A 20,355-nucleotide genomic window follows, 5' to 3' on the forward strand; every position below is an offset into this window, starting at 1 on the left:
AATAAGCATGAAGCAACCAAAAAGTGTTTGTTAAATCGATATAAAGAGTGGAATAATGACATGGGGTGGTTTGGGAGACATGGGAAAATTGTCGGGTTTCTTTAATGTTTGCTTCTGGCTTCCCTAGTGAATTGTAGCTGATTTAAAGGGGTTGCCCGGATTTGGCACTCTATGTGGCTGCAGACTTGTCAGTCCTCACAGCACATGCTGTCAGAATTCTCTAGTGTGTGGAGCGGCTGATCATGTGACCGCAAGTATATAATATGCATGCTTCTGGCCACAGTGCGACTAGACATGCGCGCCCTATCTCAATTCACTTGTATTGAGCGAGGCTGGTCACGTCTAGTCAGAATGTGATCGGGAGTATGAATATTACATACTTGCTGTCACATGATTGCCCGCTCCGGACATCGGAGAATGAGTTACTGCAGATTTTCGTACCAAACCTGGACAACTCCTTTAAGTTCATGCAGTCTCCATAGCAAATTAATTGGGATCATTTTTTTTTTGGGGACCCTCCTAACAAAAAAGAATTGGACATCTGTTAGAAAAGCTAAGCAAAGCTAGTTGGTTTACATCTTTATGATCATGAGCTATGTTCTCTTTGTAGGATAAGTATGTGATATTTTCTGTGTTTCCCTTACAGGGAACAACCCCTAGGAAGTCATGAGTACATCCAGCAATGTAGAAAGTTTGACACTGATGTCCGGCTTCAGCTGATGAAGAAGGTGACGGTGCGGGGAGACCTTGCAAGAACGGTAAAGCTGATGGACTTAAACCCAATTTTTTTTTTTTATCTAAAACATTTTAATCTCCGTACCAGGTAACATCTGTTTACAACAGATTGCCCACTGAGCTTTCACATTGGAACACATTTCTTTAATTAAAGTGGTGGTTGCAGTGTGCAACAGTGGGACCCGCCTATGGGACATTTACGGCATGTCTTATCGGCATGTCCCAGCCAGATGGAAACACTCTTTTGACTTTGTTACAAGCAAGTTTCATAGTTTTTAAGATTGAAGGTAGACTTAAAGGGGTTGTCTGGTCTAAATCGATAAGTCTGCAGTCACTCTGTATGACTGCAGACTTATGAATCCCGGGGATTCGCCAATTTGATAACCTATCTTGGTGCTGCAGTCCACCCATTCCCTTAATATCCTTTTGTCACTTTTCTCTGTACCCGCTCTACTTCAGCTATGTCCTACTTATACACCGGAGCCCAAAACGTAAGAGAGACGGTTCCAGATTATTCTGCGGACTCTAAATAGCCATATTGGACAAAAGCAAATCACTGTGTTTGTCGCTCATGTTTTCATTTGAGCTTCAGCTATAGGCAACCTATTCTAAATGTGAAAAGCCCATCTTCATGTGACTTGTGCTCTCGGTGCAGGGCTGAGAGAGGATCCTCTTTACATGTGGTTGGGTCGTGCCCTAAGGTTCTCCTCTTCTTGGTGGTGGAGTTATTGTTTCTGCATGACTCCACTGTACAAAATCTTATATAATTTTGCATTTAAATGTATTAGTGGGAAATATTGCTATGAAAAAGCAACCGTCGTAAATAAATAGTAAATGTGAAAATCATAAACTTTGTAATATATTAGAGATATCTGCGTATGTCTCTTCTCGGACTGATCTTTGATTCTCAAAATTCTCCATCCATGGGTAAAATGTGTCTTCAGTGAATACCGACTTACCGATTACTGGGAAAGGAGATGACCATTGGTGCTCATAAAATTCTATGGAGAACTGTAACTGTCGTTTCAGGAGAACTTGCAAGTGAATGTCTGTGTCGGCCTCTAGCTCCTCCCCTGTCCATAGAATTTTAAAGGCACCAACTGTCATCTCCTATTTCTGTAATGGAAAAATATAGATTCACTTACTGCAGATTTTACCCATGAATTGAGAGTGGAAGATCAGTCCAGAGGAGAAAGAAGCCAACTCTACTGGTTATTTAGTACAATGTTGCTTATTTTCATGTGACTATTCATTTATGAAATAAAGACTAAAACGACGGGTCTATCAGTTTGGTTATGTGGACTTTGAGTGCTTCCCCTATCCATGTCGTGGGCTGGAAGTTGTGAGGGATGGGTGCTAGTAAGGATGATGGTTCAGTGTGAATGGTTGTTTAAGATATTAGTGTTCAGAATTCCCTCATTTCTGTTCGTACATGATCGGCACATATGACTGTTTTAATTTCTTACAATTGCTCCTGTCAAAAGGTGACGACGTCCAGAATTTCATGGTGGTTTATATGATGCGTCTAAATGAATCTCAAACACGTGTGAACTGTTTAACAGTTGTTTTTATTGTTACTTCTAAACTTTAGAAATAATACCTTCCCATCCTATGCACATATATGGGGGCAGCAATCAAGTGTTGTATAGACTGATGTATAGAATAACCATTTCTCTCCTCCAGGCCAGTGATGTCCAGAGTCCATCTACTCTTAACCTTCACATTCACCTTCAGGAGAGACCTGTCAAGCAGACCATCACCAGGTATGAGATCTTAAACCTTGCAGTGCCTCTTCTAGAAGAACCAGATAGATAGATGTTTTCAGTCAATTTTTTAGGCATCTATGAAATATTATTCTATTTCTGATTTATTTCATCCTAGGCATATACATTGGTGGTGACTGGTGTTTCGTGTTACAGTAGGGCTCTGCTTATTGTTTCCCTTGGTGTGAGAGCTTCCAGGTTTCCATAACAGGATATGTCTATGAAGCTAATATGTTTTTTCCTCCTCAGACAGGCCCTGTCTCTGCTCTTCGACACCTTCCAAAATGAGGTGGATGAATTTGTTGCCTCCGAGGTTAGTACGTCTTCACTTTCTAGTAACACAACTTCATCCTTAATATTTTGTATTTTAAGATTTTTGAGGTACATAGAGACAAATCATTTTGAGTCCCTAATAATTCTGTTATATGTCTAGATGTTCATTGCAGTTAGTTAAAATGAAAGAAATAGGGAGAGACCTGTCTGTCTAGGGGCGCAGGGTTGGGAGAAGCCGCCTGGGACTTGCTCCAGACTAGTCACCCGAGAAGAACCAAGTAGGGGTAATCCAGCACCAAAAAATATATAAAAGTCCAGTTTATTTCAATTCATTAAAAATAGGTTAGTAAATTAAAAAGCGAAAAAGGGGTACCAAAAGTAGTAACCTTGCGTGTTTCAGACATACAAGTACTTAGTCATAGGTATTTTTTAATGCTGGATTACCCCTACTTGCTTCATCTCTTCTTGTTTGTCATGGATACCGGCCCGAGACATCCAAGCACCATTGCTGGAATTATTATACTGACATTGCCTGCCGTTTGCAGTGCGCTGATGTTTTACATCCTTTTGCATGCTGCAACTTTTGTCACATGGACAGTCAGGTCGAGAGAAAAATTATTAATTTGAACAGTTCTAATGAATAACATGGGTCAGTGTGGTGTGTGAACAAAAATCACAGAGTATATGTCCAATTTATACGCTCGCCTGCATGAGCCCTAAAGCACATGGTTGCAGTGATGGTGAGGATGTCTGATACTTATTCCCCTGGGTTCAGGAAGCACAAATCAGCTGACAGGTTCCCTTTAAGCAACTGATCCTGACACCCCTTTCGGACAATAGAACTATGGTGGGTAAGATCTCAGTGGTTGGGAGTTCCACCTGTTGTGATCCTCTAAGATATTGTCAAAAAAATGCTAAAATTGGAATTCTTCTCTAAAAAGGTACTGATAGGTTTATGTGGCATTTAGATTGTGATCCCCAATAGAGGCAGTGTCCGATGTGAGTGAGGACAATCGCTATTACCCTGGAGAATAAGTTTGCACTTATAATTGAATAAAATACTTAAAAATAAAATACTACTGCAATGTTAAAGGGGTTGTCCGTTTTGGGGAAGTTTTTTTTATTTTATTTAAATTCATGTATTTGGAGCGAGAAAAAAAAGTCCCCAAAGGTGGAGAACCCTTTTTAACTTACAAAATCTATATGATTAATAAAAGGCTACATAAAAATGTTGCAATGTCTGGATCGCCACATCATGGACACTGTTCTTATGCCGGCTCTTCAGTTCTGTAACTTTGGTTGTACTTTTCATGTCTTATTTTCTCACTTTTTTTTACTTTATAGTCTGATTACCATTTACGAGCGGAAAGAGTGGTGCAGTCTGTGAAAGCGATCTGCAATGCTTTAGCAGCTGTGGAGACCCCTGAAATTAGCATTGCCCTCAACCAGCTTCCTCCTTGCCCATCCAGAGTCCAGATCAAAACCAATAAGGTACAGAATACGAAATCTGAAACAAAGCATGTAGTTAAGGTCGGCTATGGGGGCAGGAGATGTACGTGCTTGATCTACCATCTTTTCTTTATCCATAGCTTTCATTTATATAAGGATTATTTAATGCTGTATAGATCTTGAATTTAGAGATTTTGTAATGGAGAATCCCCTGTGGTTGTGGCCAGACCATGACCCTTGTCATTTTACTAATCCAGATAACAAACCATATTCAGTATAGTTCCTCAGATAAGACCTTGCTGGCATAACGGACTATTAATTGTATTGTTACTTTTATTGAGGTTGTTTAGCAAAATTATTTTTCTATTTGTATATTTTTTTTCTTTTGCAGGACCCCAACTTTCTGGCCAAAAGAGAGAACAGAGGTAATAAGTCGATACTATGCTATTGTTCACATGTAGTAGTCATTTTTTGCTATCAAACAGACCCAATTGTCATTCATGTGTGTAATAGCCTAAAAAATAGGAACATGAACAATGTTTGAAAGGACTTGAATCGAAATGAACAATGGCTGCATTCTAACACGTAGGGCTCTGTTCACATCTGCGTTGTGGTTTTCCTTATAAGTGTCTGATTTATCTTCTAATGGCAACAGATGCAACCAATGGACCCCATCAACGTATAAGGCTCTGCCGAAGTAGCCATCATTTTCCTGTCACCCACCACATGGTCTGTGGCACAGATGTGAATATTGGCTTACATGTTATTCTTCGCATCATTATAATAACCAGATGAGTATTGGATCTTAGTAAAATCCGAGTGACAAGCCCAGTTTAGAGTGCAGGTGTTACTTTCAGAACTTGCCCCTTGGGTTAACCTCTCTTGATCAGATGACCCACCTTCTTCTTAGCCTATCCATGGTTTAGGGGCTGCAGTGCTAGGGCTTGGGATTCATGTTCAACCAAGGGCATCACCTTTTGTAGAATTTGTGTGTTCTTCTTCCTATCTTTTTCCATGGAGCATTTCCTTAACCACTAAAACCATCCATGACCACCAGGGAAGCATGCATTACATAGAACACCAGGGGAAGTCAATATTAGTCTGAATTTGTTTCTTATTTTTCTGTTGCCAAAGGTAGGATGCAACTTTTATTCTGAAAAATATGGGAGCAAAGAGTTACCCTAAAGGGAATCTGTCACCAGGTTTTTGCTATGTAATCTGAGAGCACTATAATGAGAGACCCTGATTACAGCGATGTGTCACTTACTTAGCTATGTTATGCTGTTTCATTACAATCAGTGTTTCATCACCAGGAGATTATCACTACAGGACAACTGGCATCGTGCATCTTAGTCCAACCACACCCCCAGCACTGATTAGCAGCTCTCTATCACTATACAATGTACACAGAAAGCTGTGGCGTGGATGGGGTTATACACAGCTCAACAACTGAGCTCTGCCAGATCTACAGCAGAGAGAACTGTGATTATCATAACTGCTGCACCCAGCATGTAAACTAAGTGATACATCACTGGAATCAGGGTCTCTGTCCCTATCTCAAGCTACTGTCAGATTAGCAGAAAGCTGCTGACAGATTCCCTTTAAGCGCAGTTTGTTTGTTTGTTTTTTAAAAAACCTGAATCTAGCTCACCCTCCGCAGGTCCCGCACTGCATCTCCACCGCTGCTCTTCATGTCTGACATCTACAGCGCTGCAGTAAACAAGCTCGATGGCTCTGCCCAAGTTGATGGCACTCGCCACTCATAGCCGCTGGGCTCAGTTATCGTCTGCAATCTTGTCATCATGACATCAGCGCTGCAGACAAAACCAGACACCAGGAGCAGTGGCGGAGATTCATCGCTGGACCCGGGGAGGGTGAGTAAGGAAAACTGAGTCTGGGGACACGGGTTTTCCAAAACCAGAAAACCATTTTAAGCAGATCAACCCTTGAGGAGGAAAACATATCTTCGGCCTAGCACTATTTTAGACAACATGTTGTCTCGAACTGTATTTTCATTTAATGTATATAATTAAAGTTCAAGGAGTGATTATTAGAGGTTATTGTTGGGCAATAATATAATTATTATCCTGCAGTTCTCCATTATTCTATCAGAAATGATGGACAGTAATTATTTAACCTTTTTCATACTAACCTCTTTGATGAAGAAATCCCTATAAACCATTTCTTGGAAACTGCACGTCTCTATATATTTATCTTAAGCATCACAGACTTGTTTTATGCACGTTAAGTTTATTGCTGTGTCAGTCTAGTTTGGTGTACACTATAAAGTGCTAATAGTCAGATTTTACTATTAATTTTAATGTGTATACTCAATAAGACTCTTATTTAAAAAATGACCGGCATATCATGAGAGCAATCACTATTCTTAAAGTAGTATTCTTGACTGCAGGCAGACTTATGCGAACTACCTAAAGGGAATCTGTCGGCAGGATTTCACCCCTAAACTATTTACATGCACATGTAGCTGTTTCAAAGACAACTCCAGCAATATCTTTACATGGCCAGTCCGTTCCTCCATTACTGAGAAATCAGTGTTTTGAGTTGATTTGCAAATCAGGCGGAATAGCTATTTGTAGATCTGAAGCCTCTGTCACTCCAGCTCTATTCAAGCGCCACCTCCTCCTGCTTGACTGACAGCCTGTATGCTGTGAGACTTCAGGCAAAGGAGTCATCAGTCAAGTAGGAGGAGGGTGCTGGGCAAGGAATAGAGCTGGAGTGACAGAGTCTTCAGATCTACCATGCTCCTTCAGACTCATTTGCATATCGGTTCAAATGCTGATTTCTCAGTAACAGAGGAACGGACTGGCCATGTAAAGGTATTACTGGACTTGTCCTTGAAAGAGCTACATGTGCTTATATGAATATTTGGGCTGTGGAATCCTGCTGACGGATTCCCGTTTAAAAAGCAGAATAAGACTGCATTCTACTAGTGTATTCCCAGGGAATTTTTGCGGCATTTGGATTTTGCCCCGCCATGTGAGTGTATTATCAAACTTGTGAGTTTGTTTTTTTAAATTTTGTATTAATAAAATGTATAATTTTTTTATATTTGGACATTCTTGACTCCATATATTTGGAGGAAATATACTGATAGTAAGATTGTATTATAGGGCATTACTTTTTAGTCATTTTAGTCCATCTACAACTACACAATGGTAAGGCCTATATGATTTGTGTGAACAATAACCCACTGGCAGATACAGACAGAAGAAGGTCCCTGTGCAAGAACAGTATATGGGCTCTTTGCCGTCCTGTAGCTCATCATAGTGTACTATTCCTCCTGCTTTGGAGGTGGATATGGGCCCCGTTACCTCTTTGGCTCCTGTGTGCCTGTACAGGTTGCACCAATGATATGTCCGCCCCTGCAATAGCCCCTGTGATATTTCAATTAAAGATATAGATTTTTTTTTTTTACAACACAGTGGAAATTATTCAGACGTTTCATCAGACAGTATCAGAAGTAAAGATTTCTATTACACTGTACCAACAGTTGCATTTTCTTGCCAGCTTCTTACCCTGGCATGGAGAAATGCAGTACAGCATATACTTCGCCCAGGGTGCTCATTTCTTATTAAATAGGAAAGGACCCATGTACAAGACTTCTTGGGTATATAGTTGCCTTGGCATCTGTACCACCCAATAGTGTGCCAACTGCATCTGAATCTGTGCCCAATGCACTATGGGGCTGAAAAACGCAATGGGGGCTTTCCTTTGTGATCAAAATTATTTTAAGATCTGTCACCAAGTCAAAAAAGAATCGTTTTTGATTTTATTTGCTGCTCTTCTTAGTAATTTTTTTTCAATCTGCCATATGGTTCCAGAGATGAGGACCTTTTTATTCTTGTGGTCATTACTAAGGGGGCGTGGCTCATGTTATTCTCTGGGGGCGTGTCTTAGGCCGCTCTGCATTTGTACCCTGTGAGCACCGCCCCCTTGGTAAAGACCATAAACATTATCACTGGATATAAAGGCCCCTATCTCTGGAACCGTATGGCAGATTTAATGAAAAAAGAAAAATCTATTCAGAGAAGGCGAGGGAATACAATCGGAGCAAAACTGTCCAGCTTTTGACCTGGTGACAAGCCCCCTTTAAGAAAATAAACTTTAATATGTTATCTTAAAATATTGCATTGTGCATGTGAATTATGGAAAATGCATTTTTTTTTTTACAGAAAAAGTTGTGGAGAGTCTTACAGCTGCCATCCTGGATCTGGTTCATCTGTATTGCAGCACGTTCAATGCTGATTTCCAGACGGCACTTCATGCTGAACGCAAACTAAGTATGACCCAAGCGTCCTCACTCCTGACAAGCCCACTAGCCTTCACAGTGTATGCAGCACATCGCATCCCCATTTCTTGGGCCGCCAGGTGAGATACAGGCAACGACTAACTCAAATTGTGATTTCACAGGTCTTGGAACATTCTCAGCAACAGGTAATGAACTAGATACAGGTGGAGTATCCTGTGTATACAGAGCTCCGTGTCGCCTATCCAAGGGGAACTCATGGGTGAAGTGTATAAAAGAGATGGAGAACTACTAAGGGCTCAAGGCTTGTCTACATTTGTGGCCCTTACCACTTGTAGAAATAGTAGCTGGCCTAGTGCATATTTCCCATCAGGGCACAGAATTTGAAGCTGCGCCTCTGTATTACTAGTAGCACTAAGGTGTTGGTTTTTTTTTAACAACAATCTACATTTTTCTTTATCTGAATTTACCACCTACTGTATAAACAGAATTATAAATGTAGGGCAATCTCAAAATTGTATACGTGCATACAATTATATATTATGGCTGTGGAAATACCGTAGTGGTAAAACATTAGCGTGACGTGTTTTCATTTATGGGGATATATAATAATAATAATTTAGTATTATTGTTTGCATTTTTTATATTTAGCTGAGTTTTTCCACTTCCTTTTTATTATAACATACTACAAATCAGTGTGATATTTTATATGCACATCCGGTATGTTCCCATGTAAAAGAGGAGTGAAATGTGAATGAGCTGCCTGCACAGTACATGGGGAGCTGACATTGTAAATTCAGACCCTGTAATGCATCATTTGACTTTAAGCCACTGACCGCAGGGGGTTGATGAAGATAGTAGATGTCACCAGTCCCTCCCCTCTTGCTGGCCTTTCTGTCTCCTGATCATGAGTGCCATGGGATGAATAGGCAGCAGTTAATTCAGCCGCTCCCCCTGCTCACAGCTGTGCTGGAATTCTCTGCTCTTGTCCCAGAGCTTCCTCATTCTCTCCGCCTCTCCCTCCTCTCTGCTTTCCACCCCCTCCCTGCTCACTGCAGTGACAGATGGTCAGTTTCAGGCTTTGCTCTTCTTGTCCTAGGCAAGAAGTGGGTGGAGGGGATCCCTTTTGTTTAAAGGTGCTTTTCATTCTTTCTGTTATGCCATGGGAAGAGGAGGAGATTAGAGGAGGTGTAGAAATAGGGGAGAGCATGACCTTTGGTATTTTTCTCTACACCCTCACCCCTCCCTTAATAAATCTGTTACAACTTGCCTTGTGAATTTCTTTGGAAAGGGTGGGGATGGAGGCTTACAGCTGGGCACTGGCTCCACTTGTTCCTGTACCATAGCTCACGTGCCCCTCTCCCCTCCTCCTTAATCTGTTTATATTTATTCCCATGGTCTCCTCCCCGATGCCTCAGTTATACCAGGTTCCTGTCATTTTTCTCCTTTCTCTCTTTGCTTTTCTATTTTGTCTTCCCACACTTTCCACAACTATTCTATAAATTGCTTGCACATACACACTCTCATACTTAGAGAGTCAAGGAATGTCCAACTTGAAGGAGACTTTAAATTCCAATGAATAGTGCACATAATGTAACATTGAAGGATCCAGGGTTAAATAAAAAGATGACCTATCAGTGAATCTCTAACTCCAGACACCCCCGCTGACCTGCATATACATGCTTCATACACCACGTTCCCTTCTTTGCATAGTTTCCCCCATTATTGGCTGCTAATCAGTATTGCTGTTTATCTCCGGAACTGATTTGGGCTAAACAGTGGGGGTGCAGGGTGTTAGACCCCCACTGATTTCATATTGATGTCCTCTACAGATTGGTCATCAATTGTTTAGACCTGGACAATAGTTTGCAATTGTAGAGATCAGCCAAAGAAGTAAAGATCATAATGCTGGGTTTTACTGTGTGCCAATAATATGATTCACAGTACAGTGAAATGGCTAAAAAGAGTGTATGAGTGACGTATGCATCCGGGTCTTGATGTCTAAGGGGACTTGGTATTATAATGGTCACTTGAGTGGAGGGCCCTGTTACATAGCCAGTAGTTACATGTCCTTTGAATTAATATGATTTACCATGAACCCCCATTCAATGACTTTTAGAATAACGATCAGTCTCTATACAGAACACTGTTTCATTGATCATTGTCTATTCACTATGTGCAGTGTTTGTAAGGTATGTGAAAAAATTTCCAGGGTCATTTGTTAAAAAATGTCTAACTAGAGATTTTATTTTTTTCGGAAATTTAGTTTTAATTGTATCATGACTTCGATTTTTACAACAAATCTTTCCAGTTAACTACAGTTATGGCCAAACATTTGGGGACTGCAAATTTAGGATTTCACAAACTTTGTTGCAGGTCGTAAGTTTTTAAACTTCTATTGACAAATATATCAAGTTTATGGGAAGACTCAATATTTACAGTGTTGGCCCTAATTTTTCAAGACTTCGGTAATTCACCCTGGCATACTCGATAACAGATTCAGGGCCAAATCATTACTGATGACAACCCATTCTTGTCTAATCAGTGCTTAGAGATTGTTGTGTTTTTAATTGTCCACCCTTTTTTGAGAATGGACGATAGGTTCTGAATGGAATTGAACCTGGTGAGTTTACTAGCCATAGGCCCAAAATTGTAATGTTTTTTTTTTCACCAAGCCTCTTTGTTATCACTTTTGACATGGTTTGCCATCATGCTGGAAAAAGCATTGTATATCATCAAATTACTTCTGAATCATGGGGTGAAGTTGTTGTTGGAGGATGTTTAGATAACACTCTTAATTTATGGCAGCGTCGGTAAGAAAAATTGTGACTGAGCAAACTACCTTGGATGAAAGCAGCTCCACTAATGAATGGTCCCAGGATGCTTTACTGTTGGTATGACACAGGAATCATGGTAGCTCTTCTTCTCCAGATGATCATTCTTCTAGATGTCTAAAACAGTCTGAAGGGGCTTCATCGGAAAAAATAACTTTACTTGTACATCCCACAGAATGTCAGTCTGTCCTTTGATGTTTTTCTTGGAGAAAAGTAGCTTCTTTGCTGCTCTTCTTGACACCAAAGCAGCCTCCAAAAGTATTTGCCTCACTGTGCGTGCAGAAGCACTGACACTTGCCTGCTGCCATTCCCGAGCAAGCTCTCCACTGGAGTTGAACTGATCCCGTAGCTGAATCCTCTTGAGGACATGGACCTGGCACATGCTGGACTTCCTTGATTGCCAGAAGGCCTTCTTCACAGCAATCGAACCTTTTATTTTTGAAGTTATTGATGATCCGATAAATGGTTAAATCAAAGGCAATCTTACAAGCGGCAATGTCCTTGCTTGTAAATCTATTTTGATTCAAAGCAGTGATGACTTCACTTGTTTTCTTAGAGGTTGCCATCGTTAATGGAAGAAAATAATAATTTCAATCACCAACCCCCTATTAAAGCAACCAGACTGTTCTTCTAATTCAATCGGCATGACGAAGTGATATTAGCTGCCTTGTCCTCGTTAACACTTTCTCCTGAGCTAATGAGAAGATCACTGCAATGATATAAATGTTATGTTCTGCTACCAGAGCTAAGGAAAGAGAGGAGATCTGTCCCTACGATAGAACTCAGCTTAATCCCTACGATGTAACAGGGGACCTGATCCTGCGATCAGACCTGCTAAAGTCCTAAGCTAGTCTGTACGGAGACCTATAGATGTGGGGAAGGAATCCCTACAAGTACTAAGGACTGGGAGGAAAATGGGACACCTCCTAACAGAAATAGTAGCAGACAGACGAACAAACAAAATATAAAGAACACAGAGGTCCGTAGACCAAGCAAACTAACAGAGTTAGATACAGAGCACAGGCTAGCTAGAAAGTAGTTATACAATGAAGTCCAGCAAAGCCAGAAGGGCGGAGCAGGATTAAATAGGCCAACAAGGTCATGTGACCAGCAAAGGAAAAAACCTAAGAGCAAGGTTCTAACAGTACCCCCCCTTCTAAGAGGATCCTCCGGATCCCCTAGGACCAGGCTTATCAGGAAATCTCCTGTGAAACGCTCTGATAAGTCTGGACGCGGAAACATCATCCGACCTCACCCAAGAGTTATCCTCGGGTCCGAAACCTTTCCAGGCCACAAGATACTGCAAACTACCTCTATACTGTCTAGAGTTAAGGATGCGAGAAATTTCATATTCCCCGTCCTCCACCACCGGAGGAACAGAGGCAGAGGCGTCACAATCCGATACAACAGCTTTTTTCAACAGAGAGACATGAAATACCGGATTAATTCTCCAGGAGGTAGGAACCTCCAACCTAACAGCAGATTGGTTGACAACCTGAAGCACCTTAAAGGGCCCTACAAACTTGGGACCCAATTTCTTAGAAGGAATCCTCAACCGCAGATTCCTAGAGGACAACCAAACCATGTCACCAACAGCGAACAAAACCTCCTGTCGTTTCCTATCAAAGTAGTCTTTAGATTTTCTGTTGGCCTCCTGAAGATTACCACGCACATCCGTCCAAACTCTCTCCAAATCACCGGAAAAATTCTCCTCCTCAGGCACGGCAGATCCCAACTTGGAGAACGACCCAAACGACGGATGTCTCCCAGAACAACAAAAAAAAGGCGAACAACCAGCAGAAGAAGATGTATGATTGTTCAGAGCAAATTCAGCAAGTGGCAGAAACTCAGACCACCCCTCTTGATTGTCTGCCACAAAACAACGCAAGAACTGCTCAACATCCTGGTTTTTCCTTTCTGTCTGGCCATTAGATTCAGGATGATATCCGGACGAGAACGACAAATGAACTCCCAACCTGTCACAAAAGGCACGCCAAAAACGAGCCACGAACTGAGGACCCCTATCAGAAACAATGTCAGTAGGAACGCCATGAAGTCTGACAATTTCCTTGACAAAGGCCTTAGCGAGAGTTTTAGCGCAGGGCAGTTTGATGAAGGGAAACAAGTGACACATCTTGCTAAAACGGTCCACGACCACCCAGATGACAGTAAAACCCTCAGAGGGGGGAAGGTCAGTTATAAAGTCCATAGCCAAATGTGTCCAAGGAGCACTGGGAACCTCCAAAGGACAAAGCAACCCCGCAGCAGGAGTATGTGAGGACTTAGATCTAGCACATATAGTACATTGACGCACCCACTTAATGACTTCCTTCTGCCATCCAGGCCACCAAAAACTGCGACCCACCAGTCTCTTGGTCTCAGAGATTCCGGGATGACCTGCCAACCGAGATTCGTGACACTCAACAAACAAATCTCTCCTAAAGGTCCCAGGCACAAACAACCTCCCATGAGGAGTGTTAGATGGGGCATTCTCCTGTGCTTTAAGAATCTCATCTTCCAAAACGGAGTCCAAAGCAGCTATCACAACACCTTCTTGTAAAATGTTCTCCTCTTTCTCAGCACCGACTATGGGAGAAAAACTGCGAGACAAGGCATCCGCCTTAACATTCTTAGTACCAGGGATGTAAGTAACGGAGAAATTAAACCGCGAGAAAAACAGTGCCCACCTAGCCTGACGGGCATTCAGGCGCTTGGCAGCATCAAGATATATCAGATTTTTATGATCCGTAAGAACCTGAACGGGAAATTCCGCACCTTCCAAGAAGTGGCGCCAGTGTTCAAATGCGAGTTTAATAGCCAATAATTCCCGATTACCAATATCGTAATTCAGTTCAGTCTCCGAAAAATTTTTTGAAAAAAAGGCACAGGGATGTAATCCATCCCCGTTATCCTGAGACAATACTGCGCCAACCCCCACAGAGGAAGCATCAACCTCAACCAAAAACGGCTTAGTCACATCAGGCTGCATAAAGATGGGAGCAGAGGTGAACCTCTCCTTGAGATACACAAAAGCTTCAATGGCCTCAGAAGACCACTGAACCGCATCAGCACCTTTCCTGGTGAGATCGGTCAGAGGTTTGACAATACTAGAAAAATTTTTTATGAATTTTCTGTAATAATTGGCGAAACCTAAAAACCTCTGTATCGATTTCAAACCAATAGGCCTAGGCCATTCCTGTACAGCTTGAACTTTAACCGGGTCCATCTCAAAACCGCTGGAGATAATGTAACCCAAAAAACTAATTCTCTGTACAGCGAACTCACATTTCTCCAGCTTAGCAAAAAGCGAATTGTCCATTAATAACTGTAATACCTCACGTACGCTCCGCCAATGAGACTCCAGATCCGGCGAATAAATCAAAATGTCATCCAAATACACAACCACATTTTTGCCGATCAAAGGTCTAAGGATGTCATTAATAAGATTCTGAAAAAATGCAGGAGCATTAGTAAGACCAAAAGGCATAACCAGATTCTCAAAATGACCCACAGGAGTGTTAAAAGCAGTCTTCCATTCGTCACCCTCCTTCATGCGCAACAGATTGTATGCCCCCTTAAGGTCAATTTTAGAGAACCACTTGGCCACCATTAACTGGTTAAACAGATCAGGAATCAATGGCAGTGGGTAAGGATTGCGTACAGTAATTTTGTTAATCTCACGAAAATCCAGACAAGGACGTAAACTGCCGTCCTTTTTTTTACAAAAAAAAATCCAACCGCCACAGGAGACTTAGAGGGCTTAATGTGACCGGCGGCCAAACTTGTCTGTATGTATTCCTCCAAAGCCTTCCTCTCAGGAATAGTAAGGTTAAATAAACGACTTTTAGGAAGAGTCGCTCCAGGGACAAATTCAATAGAACAATCATAGTCTCTATGGGGAGGCAAAACCTGCGATTCCTTCTCAGAAAAAACTCTCCAAAAATCCTGAATAGGAACAGGCAATTCTCCCCTATCCAAAGCTGCAATACGCCCGTTACAACACTTGTCATAACATTTATGGCTCCAGGATTTAATTTCACTGGTAGACCAATCAGTACAGGATTGTGAAATTTTAACCAGGGCAATCCCAATATTACTGGAGAAGGCAAGTTATTCAAAACTACCAAATCCAATTTCTCATGGTGAACACCATTAATAGTGAGAGGAAATTCACAGACCTTGAGAGTAATATTCTTCAAAGGGGAACCATCCACAGAAACCACAGCAATGGAGGATGATAAAGGTTCGGGTTTTAAATTGAGTCTTTCCAAGAATCCCCCATCAATTACATTCAGAGTAGACCCACAATCAACAAACACCCGAAATTCCATTAATTTTTCCTGAGCAATCGTGGAAGCAGCTAAAAATACACCCTTGGAATTTAAACAGGCAATACGGGCATGACTGACCATTTTATTTTCTTTCTTCATACGAAGCTCACAGCCTTTAATCAAATGACCAGATTTTCCGCAATAGAAACACAAGCCTTCAGAAAATCTACGGTCTTTTTCTTGAGAGCGAGGTGCCACCGATCCAATCTCCATCGGTTCACCACTGTTAGTACACACATTCTCATAACCAGAAACTGACATAGCAGAGGATTTGCTCTCATTAACCCTTGCACGCAGTCTCCTATCCACCCGTATAGCTAATTGCATAGCCTGTTGCAAATCTTCAGGTGTAGGATAAGCAATTAGCAGGTCTTTAACCCTTTCATTGAGCCCAGCAAGAAATAGACTTTTCAGAGCAGAATCGTTCCACCCTGTTTGAGTAGACCAACGACGGAAATGAGTACAATATTTTTCCACATTACCTGATCCCTGTCTCAAACGTCTTAACTCAGTCTCAGCTGATGAGACACGGTCAGGATCATCATATAATAGTCCCAAAGCAGAAAAAAAATATCCACTGATCTGAAGCATGTATCACTAGGTTGCAAAGAAAAGGCCCACTCCTGAGGCTCTTTGCGCAAAAGTGACATTATGAACCCTATGCGCTGGGATTCATCCCCAGAGGACTTGAGTCTCAAACGAAAATACAATAAGCAAGCATTTTTAAATGAAAAAAATTCTCGGTGTTCACCAAAAAATAAATCCGGCAAACATACCTTAGGCTCCAAGAAATGTGCTCCAGGACAGTTACTCACGTGCTGACGGAGCTCGGCCACCTCCAGAGAGAGTCCCTGCAGGCGATGAGCCAAATCCTGAACCGACACCATGATGGAACAGAAAAATCTTTCCTTAGAGAATTTGCAGGCTGGACTTACTGTTATGTTCTGCTACCAGAGCTAAGGAAAGAGAGGAGATCTGTCCCTACGATAGAACTCAGCTTAATCCCTACGATGTAACAGGGGACCTGATCCTGCGATCAGACCTGCTAAAGTCCTAAGCTAGTCTGTACGGAGACCTATAGATGTGGGGAAGGAATCCCTACAAGTACTAAGGACTGGGAGGAAAATGGGACACCTCCTAACAGAAATAGTAGCAGACAGACGAACAAACAAAATATAAAGAACACAGAGGTTCGTAGACCAAGCAAACTAACAGAGTTAGATACAGAGCACAGGCTAGCTAGAAAGTAGTTATACAATGAAGTCCAGCAAAGCCAGAAGGGCGGAGCAGGATTAAATAGGCCAACAAGGTCATGTGACCAGCAAAGGAAAAAACCTAAGAGCAAGGTTCTAACAATAAACAGGTAATTTTGTGGCAGAGCTTAAATACAGCAGAAATAGGGTTATTGAGATGAAGTTAATTTTCATGGCAAGGTATGACTTTGCAATTTTTTAGCAATTCACCTGATCTATCCTGATAACAATTGGTGTAATGATGAAGCTGCACGTGAAATGTGTGTCGCGGTGCTGGACAGTGTGTTGGCATACATGGTTCATGGTTGGTTATGGGCTTTGCTTTGAAAGCCAAAAGGCTTATGGATTGTGTTTGCATTTATTTATGAATTGACTGTTGGATTAATCTATGTAGTTTATATATTTGGATTATTTATACTGTTTTATTATGCATGAATTGATCCTGTTGCTTTGATCTATACTTGTTACCTTCCATATAATTTATTACTTCATATTGATTCATTGTGCTGATTTTATGTAACCTGTGTTCGACAAACTATTTTCCAAACTCTCTTTCTAGTTTTAAATGAGGTATTTTTATCATCTTTTTTTTATTTATACAATAAAAATATTAATACTCAGGTTTCATTAGTGTAGTGTAATTATGTAGGGTTTCATTTTGTTTTTCTTGGGACTCTTGTTGCTTTACATTACATTTTTACGTTACTACAGTGATGGGGCCTTCGATTCTTTTTTTGGCAATAATCACTCTTGATAACAATACAAAGGTTAATGCCAATTGCCAAAAATGCTGTCAGTCTCAGGAAGACTTTTGTCTACGACTGGACACATATACGTCACAACAGTGATTATATAAACACGTGCAGCAACAGTATTATATTAGTTCTCTATAACATTTAATGTCCTAGACATGCATAATTATGATCCAAGACATAAAAAATATAGGGTGTCTTAAGACTTTTACACTGTATTGTGTGTGAAAATGATATAGAAAATATGGCACATGTGTATTTAAGACTTTGTTCCTTGTGACAACAGTTTAATTACTTTGCTTGTGTACTTACTCTTCTGGGAATTTTATATATCAAATTAATTATGATAAATTTGGGAACATGAACACAAAGTCCTAATGTTTGTAAGCAATGTCCTTCCAGTTATGAAGATTTCTATGTATCCTGCTCTCTGAGTCATGGAGGGAAGGAGCTGTGCAGTCCCCTACAAACACGCAAGATTCACGTATATAAGTACCTGTTTCATCTCATCGTTTGGGACCAGATGTAAGCACTTATCATTTTCTTTAAATGGCAGATTTTTCATTATGCTGCCATCTTTGCCAATGACAAACAGAAATGACAAAATGGTTGTAATACTGTAAGAGATACATTATCGTGTGTTTATTGCATAATGTGTCCATAAATGTATGTGTGTGTTCAATGAATATATTGATAATTCATCACTCTTTAAATAGTTATGTGTACCCGAAAAGCTGTAGGGGCAAATACCATTGCTGATTTCATTGCAGAGCTTGTGTGGTTATGCCACCCTTTTCACCATTGTAGTGTGTTATGGACGGAAAGTCCACTGTGCATGTTTCCTATGTGCTTTTATTTTTAAAGGGAATCTGTCAGTAGGATCAACCCTCCGTCTATATGGGCTTGTAGGTCATAGGAAGTTGAATAAATGAATACTTTGATATATGTGATCTGATGTCTTATTCCAGATAATTCAACATTTTTATTAATATGTAAATTGACTGTTAAGATCTATGGGCCGGACATAGATCTCCCTGAGAATCTGCCTCCAGTGCTCATTTTAAATGAAAGGGGGCATTACCAGTGTGTGACATGTAGTGACTGACAGCCTGATCTACATGTCTCACACTGGTAATGTCCTCTTTCATTTAAAATAATCTTTGGAGGTAGATTCTCGGGAAGATCTATGTCCAGCCCATAGATCTTAACAGTTTATTTACATATAAAGAAAAACGGATCGCAGAGATAATTTTATTAAATTTTATGCTCCTACATGCCCATGGCTTATATAGATGGGTTGATCTTACTGGCAGAATCCTTTTAAGGCACAGGAAATGGAAATGCAGAATAAGTTGTGGCATATACATTCTTATAAGTTAATACTTTTACCCATTTTACTAGGGTTCAAAGACACAATGGTAAGTCAGCGTAGATATATATTACGCTTAAAGCTGTGCCGATGCCCAAACATCACCGCCACATCTGAATTTCTGGACAATGCAAACCGCACTTTGTTCTGGCGATTCTTGCTTTCCTGAGAGTTGTACAGCAGTCAGCATATCTAATATTATTATTTCTTCTAGGGTTTATTATTTTGCATGCATAGTAGAAATCCATAGACCTTATTGGCTGTGCTTTATTAATCTGTAATGCTTGTTCTGATCGTAATTTTGTCCTGTAGAAGTGCTAGGGCTGCACCTTTGTTTTCTGCACCCCACAGGGTCTTAAATCCCAGCTGTGCTCCCAAAATAGCTTTCAGGAATTGACTCTGTCCATGCCCTATTCCCTCCCTATCCTGTGAGAAGCCACCGAAAGCATATGGAAAACAGATAAAATTAGAAAGAGCCCGATGGCCTCCTAGCAGCTCTGTGAGACAGGCCGAGGAGACAGGAAAAGACCGAGAAACAGGGATTAAAGCAGAGATACGGCGGACAAGAACGGTGTATGTAATATCCCACAGGATATAAACGCTTTAAAGTCCGGATTAGTTATCGCTTATGGGCAATAGAAGTAGCCAGTGCTGTCTCACAATCTGGGGTTCTGCATGGCTGCTGAGAGCTGGCCGCTTCCTCATAACCAAGAACCTTCCCTAATCTGAAACTTTTTGGAGCCGGACCTGATGTAACCTTGCAATTGATTTAAAGGGATCACAAGACATGGGAGTTCCCAGTGCTTCCCACGGCTTTTGGATCTGATTGCTAACAAGGTTAACCCTACTGGGCCGGGCTCTGGGAGGGCAGCCAGTCAGCAGGAAGGTAATGGCACAGTGTGCAGTAATTGAGCGTCTGGAATAAATTGGGAAATTATGGGTGCACATATGTACGTGCAGAGATCTGGAGCGCTTTGGAAAAGTACTTTGGTAGTAGAGGGCACGGTGAATCAGCTTCATGACTTATCAGGCTTTCTTGTTCGTCTGGTATTTCATAATTGTTTAGTGAACACAGACTTTATTTTCATCCATTGCTTTGTCTATAACCATTTTGTTTTGGTATTTTACTCTAGTTGAGTAATAGATAAAATATTCTACTGTTCTTCTACTTGACTAGTTGTGGCAATCACAATGCCCTTTGTTTGAAGAATATAGGAAGACATAATATCACTGTCCTTGCATATAGTTCAGTATTTGCAGAGGCAACATGTGAAGATTAGGATGAAAGTTGTGTGTTTTTGGTTTTTATAATTCCATTTTCATAATGTA

At 41.0% G+C, this 20,355-nt stretch overlaps 1 protein-coding gene across 4 annotated transcripts in view; it reads left to right on the plus strand.

Annotated features, from left to right (window-relative positions):
- The window catches only part of PIK3C2B (phosphatidylinositol-4-phosphate 3-kinase catalytic subunit type 2 beta), a 168,600-nt gene that overhangs the window by 79,174 nt on the left and 69,071 nt on the right, over positions 1-20,355 (plus strand). For all 4 annotated transcript variants that reach the window (XM_073667035.1, XM_073667033.1, XM_073667032.1 and 1 more), the window contains 7 exons: positions 647-758; positions 2,419-2,498; positions 2,748-2,811; positions 4,116-4,262; positions 4,612-4,645; positions 8,414-8,609; positions 18,060-18,182. In XM_073667035.1, coding sequence (XP_073523136.1) covers positions 647-758; positions 2,419-2,498; positions 2,748-2,811; positions 4,116-4,262; positions 4,612-4,645; positions 8,414-8,609; positions 18,060-18,182 — 756 coding nt within the window. The remainder of the gene's footprint in view (positions 1-646; positions 759-2,418; positions 2,499-2,747; positions 2,812-4,115; positions 4,263-4,611; positions 4,646-8,413; positions 8,610-18,059; positions 18,183-20,355) is intronic.

The sequence above is a fragment of the Phyllobates terribilis genome, unplaced genomic scaffold (genome assembly GCF_046119375.1).
Source record: "Phyllobates terribilis strain yellow unplaced genomic scaffold, ASM4611937v1 Scaffold_2__4_contigs__length_985480577, whole genome shotgun sequence".
NCBI lineage: Eukaryota > Metazoa > Chordata > Amphibia > Anura > Dendrobatidae > Phyllobates > Phyllobates terribilis.